At 47.7% G+C, this 10,495-nt stretch overlaps 1 protein-coding gene and 1 non-coding gene across 7 annotated transcripts; one reads left to right on the plus strand and one right to left on the minus strand.

Moving 5' to 3' along the window:
• Positions 1-926: 926 nt before the first annotated feature.
• PRMT5 (protein arginine methyltransferase 5) lies at positions 927-9,904 on the minus strand. 6 transcript variants are annotated; one of them, XM_025870341.2, is made up of 17 exons: positions 9,710-9,904; positions 8,900-9,018; positions 8,501-8,586; positions 8,198-8,332; positions 7,698-7,810; positions 7,503-7,552; positions 6,267-6,430; positions 5,626-5,787; positions 5,377-5,454; positions 5,226-5,284; positions 5,016-5,138; positions 4,754-4,929; positions 3,718-3,827; positions 3,375-3,468; positions 3,082-3,198; positions 2,809-2,873; positions 927-1,467 (listed from the first exon to the last, which is right to left on the minus strand). In XM_025870341.2, the coding sequence occupies exons 1-17, from the start codon at positions 9,817-9,819 to the stop codon at positions 1,315-1,317; spliced, it is 1,914 nt and encodes a 637-aa protein (XP_025726126.1). In that variant the 5' UTR covers positions 9,820-9,904; the 3' UTR covers positions 927-1,314. The 6 variants fall into 6 exon arrangements, with proteins under 6 accessions (XP_025726126.1, XP_025726127.1, XP_025726128.1 ...); XM_025870342.2 differs by having other exon boundaries at positions 9,624-9,846; XM_025870343.2 differs by lacking the exon at positions 9,710-9,904 and adding an exon at positions 9,440-9,587.
• Positions 9,905-10,174: 270 nt separating this feature from the next.
• On the plus strand, positions 10,175-10,247 carry TRNAR-ACG (transfer RNA arginine (anticodon ACG)). Its single transcript has one exon. It is a non-coding gene; the product is annotated as a tRNA-Arg (tRNA).
• The last annotated feature ends 248 nt before the right edge of the window (positions 10,248-10,495 follow it).

Genomic DNA, 10,495 nt, shown 5'->3' on the forward strand with positions numbered 1-10,495 from the left:
TTCCTAGGAGGGTCACGTGTCCTGCTCAGCCGCGACAGCCTCGGGGAGAGCAACTGCATGTGTTCCACGTCAAGAAGGTTGCGGGCCGGACATCCCCATTCTGAGCGGGTGGTCTACACAACCCTCCCAACTATCTCCTCCTGCCCTCAGTGCTTGGACCCCGGGAAACACAAGTCTTGCCACATGTTTGTCTTCTTTCACAGTCTGTCTTATGGTCATTGCCTGGTCCCACAGGCACACACCTCCCATTGCAAAAATAAAGTTGGAGGTTTCTCAGGTGACTCCTTGGGTGCAGCCATACTCAGCCCTCTCACCAGAAAGAGCAGGAACCGATGTCCACTCTCACGTTCCAAGGGCTTCCAGAATCCCCATACTTTAATTGGCCAATATATTAGCTGCCAGAAACATAGCTGGTTAGAACATCTAGAGAGCCACAGAGTCTGAGGATCTGTGTTTCAGTCTTGATTTGAATACTAACATAACTTAGTGTCAGTTTCAAATTCCTCCTCTGTAAAATGGAGAATTGGGACTCCTGGCTTCGAAATCTAACCATGTGACTTTATTCAAACAAAACAGGTGGCTTCTTGCTGGAGATGCCTGCATGGCTTCCAGTTTCCCTCCCAAGAGGTAGCTGTCAGGAAAGTGAAAGGGAAGCTGGCTTTACTCACTACTCCCATCTTTCTCCACTGGGGCAATCTTTCCTCCCCAGAGAAAAAACTAATCACAGGTCTTAATGGACAAGACCTTTTTGCAGCTGGTCAGGAAAACCTAGACCCAGAAGTCCAAGAGTGACCATTAAGCTTCCTAAATAGGAAACAAAGTGAGGACCCTTTGGGTCTTGGATAAAGGCACAGATTGAATATGCCTAGGTTTAAGTAAGGTATGAGAAAGCAGAGGCGCGGGGCAGCAGGGCTGGAGCAGGAAAAGGCTGTAACTTCACTTTATTTGTATTTCCTCCCACACAAAACCATCATAACAGGAACAGAGATGGGCAGGGAAGGGGCTGAAAATGTGTTCAATCCACATGTTCTCGGGGCTATTCCAGGGAGCGCTTGAGGCTGAGTGCCTGTTGGAGTAGCTTCAGATCCAGCACTAATTCCTCCCACCCTGGCCTGAAGTCTTCACAGATAGGTGGCTTGAGCCCTGCAATTAATTCTCAACCTTTGCCCACCTTGATGTAAGGCAGGAAAGCAGACTAAAATGCTCCACTCTGATGGGCAAGGGGAATCACAGCCCACAGATGTACTGCACTTTCTGTGCCACAGGAGCAGAACTTGAAGCTGCTTCCAAGGCTCTGAACACTTGCAGGCAGGGCTAGAGGCCGATGGTGTATGAGCGGCCTGTGGGGTTGTGAATAGCAGAACAGACTGGTGCTGTCACAGCCCACTCATACCACACCTTCTTGGAATTGCTGCATCGCCAGAAACGCACACAGATGGTCTGGCCTTCACGTACCGTAATGGGCTGCTGCAAGAAGAAAGACAGGGAGGTTCAGGGTAGAGCTAATGAACTGTATGTGGCAATGTACTACTGAGCTAAGCGTGGACAGAAAAGGATAAGACATGACGTTCCAACCCTCATGAAGTTTATTTGAAGTCTTTTTTTTTATTTTTTTGTTTTTATTTTTTAAAGATTTATTTATTTGACAGAGACACAGCAAGAGCGGGAACACAACCAGGAGGAGTGGGAGAGGGAGAAGCAGGCTCCCCACCGAGCAGGGAGCCCGATGCAGGGCTTGATCCCAGGACCCTGGAATCATGACCTGAGCCGAAGACAGACGCTTAACGACTGAGCCACCCAGGCGCCCCTATTTGAAGTCTTTTAAAATGAATAATCAGAACGGAACCATCAGACATTGAACAGATAACTGAAAGTGTGAGGAGTCCGTGAACATGCAGAGAACATGCACTACAAGAGCACCTATGAGAGGGAGTGCACACCTAGTCCCGGTGGTCAGGGAAAATTATCGGACAAGAGGAATGTTTTAGGGGACCTGGAAGATAAGTTAACTGGGTGAAGAGATGAACAAAGAACTTTCCAGGCAAAGGAGAAAGGTGGGAAAGCCTGAAGCAGGAAAGAAGACAGGGTATCAGAATCATGATGAGCACTGAGTAATGTACAGATTTGCTGAATCATTATGTTGTACACCTGAAACTAATATAACACTGTTAATTATATTTCAATTTAAAAAAAAAAGGTCCACAGGGCTGACGGCAATGTAATCAAGGGGACAGTAGCTGAAAAGACAAATTAAAACTAGATCACACCAAGTCTTACAATGTTAAATCTTTATCCTGAGGGCAGTAGGAGGTCATTGAAGGGTTCTTTGTTTTGTTTTGTTTTTTAAGATGCATTTATTTGAAAGAGAAAGAGAGTGCGTGTGCAAAAGTGGGAGGGGCAGGGAGACAGAGAGAGAATCCCAGGCAGACTCCATGCTTAGTGCGGAGCCCACAGGATCCTGAAATCACAACCTGAGCCGAAAGCAAGAGTCAGACACTTAAAATTGACTGCGCCACCCAGGCAGCCCAAAGTCGTTGAAGGGTTTTAAGCAGGACAGAAATATGATCGGATTTGGGTTTTAAAAAGATGACTCTAGCTAGAGACTGGACAGAAGAGTAGACAGGAGCTGGGGGAAGCCAAGCAGAAGGGCACTGAAGACATCTCAACACCTACAATGGGGATCCAAGAGCATGTGGGAGCAGTAGAACATGGGTCACAGTCAAGCATCATCCTGACAGTAGGGAAGGGGCAGAACACCAATAGCAAAAGTTACTCCTTAACCCACTGAGTGTTAAAGGTGATTCCTACCTTAATGGGGAAGAGGATGGGAAACCATGAGAACATCCCAGGAGAGTGAGTTTCTGGACGGATACCTGCGTGGAAAAAATAATGAAAAATCGAGGTCTCTGTGACTCTACTTTTTGCCTGGGTTGAGAGGAGTGTCTTCTGTGAACAGAGAAATAAGTAACCAAAGACCCACATTCACTGATTCCTGGGCTCCCTGCGACTCTAAGTGAAACATTACATAAGCTGCCCAGATAACATACTCAAACCCTGCCATCCACTGCCCCAGACACTCACTCAGGGTGATGTCCTGATAAAGCACAGTCTCAAAGTAGCCTGCAAAGCCATGTAGCACTGTGTTCACCTCCACGGGAAACTCCAAGGTACAGTAGCGGTTGTTGTCAATCAGAGGATCTGTTAGGGAAGAGATGTGTGGATGACAAGGGACCAGAAGCTCTAGACAACTTGGGAAAGCAAGAGCAAGAACTAAGAAGGGAAGCCTAGAGAGAGCAGACCCAGGATAGCAAGAGAAGTACCCAGAAGGTAAGTTCTCACCCATCCAATCAGAGGACAGCCACACAGGAACCCACCTCTATTGGGATGGCTGAAGGTGAAACAGGGCTGGGGCGCAGAGAGCTGGTGGAAGTTGTGTAGCCGCACCACGTAAGGCATCTCAAACTGGGCCTGTCCCGAGAGACCAAGCAAGAGCTGGAGCAGATAGACAAGACATATCCACTCTCCCAGGGAAGGAAGCCTGAGCCTCCAGGACACAGAAAAGGATAAAAACATTTTCAATTCAACCACTTTCCCACATTCCCATCTCCTTCACCTCTTCATCTTCTCCAGTGGAAGAAAACAGTTGATGCTAACATAGAAAAAAAAAAAAAGAGGACTAAAGAGAATAGAGCTCTCCAGAAGAGAGTGGCTTTTTACCTCAGGGTCTCGGTCCTTTTCCCGACAGGCTCGGACCTCATTGTACAGCTTGGAGGAGGAGATGGGAGCCAGAAAGGAGGTGTACTCGCCAGGGATGCTCACACCGTCATCTGCAGACCGGGGCGGGGGGGGGGGGGAGCGGGTCATAAAAGTTCCCAAGGGATGAAATGGTGTGTCTGACTAACTGAAGGTTCAAACCTCCCACATCAAAACAGACCAGGCAGGGGCACCTGGCTGGCTCAGTTGGTGGAGCGTGCAACTCTTGATCTCAGGGTTGTGAGTTCAAGCCCCGTGTTGGGCGTGGGGCCTACTTAAAATAAAAATTAAAACAAAACAAAACAAAACAAAAAAATCCCCAAAAACAGACCCAGGCTGCTCCATGTTGCCACATTCCCAGGCCAACCTACTCCCAACTCCTGTCATGGGAGATTCTACTTCTAGGTTAATTTACAAGATTGAAACTGGAAAGAACCAGGGGCGCCTGGGTGGCTCAGATGGTTAAGCGTCTGCCTTCGGCTCAGGTCATGATCCCAGGGTCCTGGGATCAAGCCCCACATCGGGCTCCTGGCTCAGCGGGGAGCCTGCTTCTCCCTCTCCCTCTGCCTCTCTCCCTCCTCATGCTCTATCTCTGTGTCTCAAATGAATAAAATCTTTAAAAAAAACAAAACTGGAAAGAACCTAAGATATTCTAATCTAGTGGTCTTCTGTGGGGTCATAAAAGCCCTTTGAGATCTGGATGAAAGCTAAGCCCGAGGTACGTATCATGTCGGTGCAGGGAATCCACAGACCTCAGACTGAGAAACTCTGCTCTAGTCCACTCCTGTCATTTTACAGATGGGAATGCTGAGGTTCAGAAAGATTACTTCATTTGCTAAGGGCACTGACCCAAATCCAACCCCCCTTCCCCTAAACCTTGCAACCTTCTCCGCTGCTACTGCCCTATCCCCCACCCCCCACCCCCACCCCGGCATCCTGCCTCAGCCTTCCTAGCTGATAATCCATTCCCCTTACTCAGTACATCCCAGCCTGGAGGCACCTTTTAGGAAGTGTTGGGCTCCATCCAGGCACTCAGGTGACAGTTCGTTGTCAGCGAATGAGCCCAGAAGCTCACTGACGATGATGTCTGCTTTCTCTGGAGCCACCCATTCCCGCATGTCCGATGAGACTACTGTCACCTGGCTTCCCCATTCTTCAAACTGCCAGTTCTCTAGCCTAAGACAAAGATAATGCAAGTGAGGACACTGATAAGAAAAACTGGCACTGGAGACAAACTTTCCAGCAAGGAGGTTGCTACTCACGTCACCACGGCATTTGGGTTCTTCTCCACAGCGTACAGCTTTATCCGCCGGTCAGCCTGCTTGGCTGCCCGCAGGGAAGCGTTTACCAGGGGACCCCGGCCTGCTCCCAGAACCATTAGCACCCTGAGAAAGAAAGGGGAAATGTCAGCTGACTCGGCAGATAAAGAAGTAACAATGCAAATCTCTGGGATTATGGGGAAGAGCACTCACTGCACATTGGTATCCTTCTCTTCATCTGGCACTCGATCTAACAGACATTTATAGATGGCCTGGAGAAGGAGGGAGAGAAGAACTCGTGGCTACAATCCCATCTTCACCCAGGTCATCCCAGCCCTGTACTTGACCCGGACCCACCCTATACCTGCTGATACTGAGAGTATTTGATGGGGTCCTTTTCAAACACTTCATATGTCTGAGATTCCAGATTGTCCATCAGTGGCTGATGAATGAGAGGAAAAAGGCAGTTAGGCAGCCAGTTTCTGGCAGGGTCAATGTACCAGAATACCAAAAACTTTCCCACTGCCTCCTGAGCTTTGGTAGGATTTTAGAGCAGCTACTGCCAGAGACATTTCCCCCCCAGCTCCCTCCTCTCAGCGTACTCCAGACCCACCTGGAGTGGGGACTGCAGATAGTCTTCATAGCCCTTGGCAAAGAGTTCGTAGGCATTGGGTGGAGGGCGGTTCTGACTCAAGTATTCCAGGTACTGGAGATAAGAGCAGAACTCCTTCTCTGAGTGGTGATTGGTGCCTGTGATGATGAACTGTACTTCCAACTGTGAGAGAGGTCAGACCATCAGATGCAGTCCTCGAACCAAGATTCTGGGATACTGTCATGGTTTATGGCCAAAGAACCCTAACATAAAACAAAACCTGAACCAGCAGTCTTCTAGTTCAACAAATCCCTCCAGGTATCAAAAGAACAACACGAGGCTTCAATAAATTCAGAAAGCCCTCCTATGTCCCTCCTATGTCATATAAGCATCATCCTGGCTCAAACAGCCCCATGGATCTGCGCTGTAACATCTTAAATGAAACCTTCTGTAAAGTTCTCATGAGATCTGGTTCCTTTTGAAATGTTTCTGGGACTCTTACTACCATTTGCCTCTTTGTTCTCAAGACCTCCAACTTTGCTGAAATTCCTCTCCAGAAACCAGAGAGGAAAAGAAAGCCCCGTGGGAAAAAAAGCATCACACACATATGAGTAAGGCAAGAGGATTAGCTGGAGTACCTTTGAAACTCTTCTACCACTCACCTTGAGAAGCCGAAAGATCAGCCTCTGGTGCATCTTAGAAAGAACCGGAAATCCCTTCTTATTGGTCAGGAAAATGCTGGTGGGGAGAATGGCTGCTTTGATGGGCTCCCCAAGCCAACGATCAATGACATGATTAGATGGGAGGTCAGCCCCAATTTCAAGAGCTACGAAAAGATAAAGACCAGTTACCTACTACTAGGCAAGACGGCTTTCCTTTGTGTTTTGTGCAAGATCTGTTTACTCCCTAAGAGCAAGGCCCACTGAGGCATAGAGAGTAGCAAAACTGCCCAGCAGCCCAGTATACATGAAACTCCTGATTCTTTTTCTTTTTTTTTTTTTAATTGTATCCAGCTTCACTAAAGATACTTTTCATAAACAATCATGGTATTTCAGGCAGGACGTGGGCAGACAATCCTCAACAGTATACAACTACTTTCAAACTCCCTTCCTCAGTAGACTACCAAAATCAGAGAGCTTACTATAAAACCCAATGAAGTCTTCATGTGATGCTCTGAACAGGGAAAGTTTAGAATGAGTGTTGACGGTTCACATTTAGCATGTTAACAACTTTTCACAAGCCGACCCTGACTTTCAGGAAATCAAATGAAAATAGCAAAATTTTCAATCTTAAGATCCACAAGCTAAAAAAGGAACTCTTTTGAGGGATGCCATCTCCATGGTGACACTGCAAAGTCCATATTGCCTGACAAAGTAGGAACCATGTTTTGGGGTCAGGTTCCAACAGGTCCCTGGGTTTAAGGGAGTCAAGTCTATGTTGAAGGCAGAGAGGGAGAAGAAAATGTAAAAAATGAATTTTAGTTTTTCCACACCACAAGGCATCTGTGCCAAGGTGGCTAATGTGTGTCAACATCAAGGAATCCCTCCTCCTGGGAACCAAGAGGAAGTTTCTCAAAACTAGAAGGGAAAAGTGTCCCCCCTCCACTCTCCCCGCCAGTATTAATCTAGCTTCGGAGATATTCTATTAGTGACATGTGCCCTTCCCCTAAAACAATTAATGAAGTGTTCTGTGTGCTAACAACATAGCTTTAAAAAAAAGCAAAACAAAATTCTGCATTTTTATAAAAATTGATAAAAAGTAATATTTTAAACTGTAAAGTCACCAGAAGTACAGTTATCAAAAATGCACACACTTCACTTGGCATCTCTGTAACTCCTGATTCTTATTCACAGGAGGTCAGAGAAAGGAAACCTATCCCAGGACCCTTGTGGACTTACCCACCGCAATCCTCTTGCTATAGTCACACAAGGTCCGGAAGTTGTGCCACCTGTCCAGGGTCAAATACAGCAAAATACAGTTAATATATACGGCCCACCAATCACCATAGCTGGAGGAGACCACCCTACAGGATCTACCCTGTACTTCCCCTCTCCCTACCCTTTGCCCTGGGACAGCAGCAAAAGGAGACATACCACATCCATGTCTTCTCCTCTCCACTATACTCCTCTGTGTGTGTACTTGGTGCATTCTCAATGATATCATCTCTAAGGTCCTCTGGAGCCACCAAGGGTACCCGCATCCAGAACTGCACATGAACAAGTACCCTATTTAGAAGTCTATTTTGAACTCACTGGGTTCAAAACCTTCCTTCAATCATCTTGATCCAGATCTCAAGTTAATCCTTTTATATGTTTTTTCCCAACTTGTGATTATATATACACGTACTCATATCTTGGATATATCCTTGTGTAAATATCTCTCCTGTTCTTTATTGCGACTGTAAGTTTCTAGAAATAATTGTACATTCTGTATGTTTTCTACCCCTCTGCTTACTACTTTTAGATGTTGGTAGGCAGTACTGACATTTCAGTTCTGCCAAATGCACCCTTTACTGAATGGCTAGGAACAAGAAGATACCTAGCACAGCCTGACTACCATAATAAGCAGGAGGAAATGAGGCCCTCAGCCATACCATGGATGAGTGGTGGCCAGTGTGGATGTGGTTGGTCAAAACCCTGGCCAAGTTTGTGTTATCTTCCTGATTTAGGGGCAGCAGGAAAGCTGGAAGACCCAAATATGCCCCAAAATTCAGCTCCTGTAACATGGCCTGGAATGGAGATCAAGAGGAAAAGGTTAAGAGCTAGCAACCCAAATAGCTTTAGTTGCATTATATTAGATTTACTAAGTTATGGGAGGAAAAAACTGCTCTCTGCACCCAGCCGGGTTACGGACCTGATCTCTAGAAAGATCCAGTGGAGAGGTCAAACAGTCTTACCGCCTCGGAGTTCCTGCGGATCTTCTCCACTTTTGAGTCTGGACGAATCCATGGAGAAAGCTTTCCCACAATTAGCGTATTCCAGTCTGCACTCCCCCCATCCAAGAAAGACAAAGACTAAATGAGGTTCAGCACTTTACTTGCTCAATTTCTAGTTCTTAACAGGGAACAGAGTAGAGATGAGAGACAAAGACTTTTTCTAACACAGATGTGGGATAGCCTGATGCAAAACAGGCTAAGGCTTTTTTAGCAGGTAAGCAAGAAGAAAACAAGAAGAGTTATCTATGTCCCAGGACTAACCAATATATCCAAGTCAGGAAAGGAGGAGAATGAGGGCACTGTTAGAGCAGAAGTTGTTACTGCCTCTAATAATTAAGGGGCATATGGGATGGTCCCTACCCCTTCCTGACAGCAGTAGGTCTGATCGTGTCTGGGGGCCAGGCCGATTCTTAGCAGGTTCCTGAGTGAACTCCCTCTTGAAACGCGGGTGGAAGACAGGCATGCAGAGGAAATCAAACCTACAACCGCGACAGACCCAGAATCGTCATGTAAAGAGAGCAGCAGTGCCCAAAGATCCAAGCAACTGGATTAGGCTATCTCAATTCTGCACAACCCTTTCAGCGGCCATCACTCACCCGACTGGACTGCTGAGTTCAGCCCACCTTGGGACCTATCACTTCCGCTGCACTGTGCCTGTTTCTCCCCAAAACACAGGCATGGAAAGGGAGAAGAGATAAAAACCCACGCCAAGTGGATTTTCTACTCTGCTGTCACCGGTTTTCCAAGACTGTTACATCCAGATTTGCCCCAGTACCGCCCATGCCTTCCCCTTCAAGGTTTATCTCTTCTCTCCCTAACCCTCTAACACTGCCCCCCCACTCTCAGACTATAATCCCGCTCTCCGGGGCCCTAGAGGTCTGTAGTCCCTTTTGAGTTTACCTGACAACTCCCGTGACTTTGGGGCTCAGCGACCATACGCCCCAGCAAGTTTTTGTTTGTCTGGGGGGGGGGTTGTTTTGGTCTTTTTGCTTTTTTTCACGCTCCAGGGCCTAAGGCTTCTCCATCCTCCCCCAAGGAGTAATCGTTTCTCCCGCCCTAATCTTACCCACTCCGACCCCCTCACCCCTGCCTCTCCGGGATGACTAGACTGTCCCTCTTCGTCCCCGAGTTCGGAGCCCGCATTCCGCTTGCGGAGGTCTGGGCCCTCACCCCTGCTTGGCCACAGCCCCCAAAGTGTCAGCTATTTCGGGGACGCAGTTCAGGTCCCTCCCGCTGGACACGCGGCTCCCACCGGCACCTCCGACCGCCATCGCCGCCATCTTTTCCCTCGCGCTGTCCACGCCGGGATTCCTTGATACTAGCAGCCAATCACAAAACCAGAAAAAAGCCCCCGGAAGGCGGGATGAGTCGCCCTAACAACCAGAGCGTCTTCCACGGCTTCACAGCAGGAGACTGAGGGGTGGGGAGTGGCTCTTCCCGCCAATCCGCGGGCTGCATAGTGACGTACGATGTGGTTCCGGAAGATCCACCAATCTCAGGGGCTGGTTCTCGACGAACTTCAATCTCCCATAATGCTTCGTGCACTCATGGACCTCCGTTAAGGGACTACACGTCCCATGAAACCCCGCAGTATAAGCCTGAAGTATCATCACTGAGGTAAGTGTAATTGTCTCAGGGCCAGTGGCGCAATGGATAACGCGTCTGACTACGGATCAGAAGATTCCAGGTTCGACTCCTGGCTGGCTCGGTGGGACTGAGGCTTCTTTATTGCATCTCATGGTTATACGGTCGTAAGCAGCATCTTTTAAATCTCCCTTCCTTTCCTTATACTTTCGGAAGTTCCCTTGTTAATCTTTCCACGCCTTCGTATTTCAGGTCTTAATTTGATTGAGTTCTGCAGCCATCTTATGGCAGCTTTTTCTGTTAACTAACTCCGAGCTCTTAAAATGGACTTTGATGGGCCTTAGTATATTTACAAGTAGATTGTGTCAACTC

This window comes from Callorhinus ursinus, unplaced genomic scaffold, assembly GCF_003265705.2.
Source record: "Callorhinus ursinus isolate GAN/ISIS: 27379988/994484 unplaced genomic scaffold, GSC_fseal_2.0 scaffold8, whole genome shotgun sequence".
Classification (NCBI taxonomy): domain Eukaryota; kingdom Metazoa; phylum Chordata; class Mammalia; order Carnivora; family Otariidae; genus Callorhinus; species Callorhinus ursinus.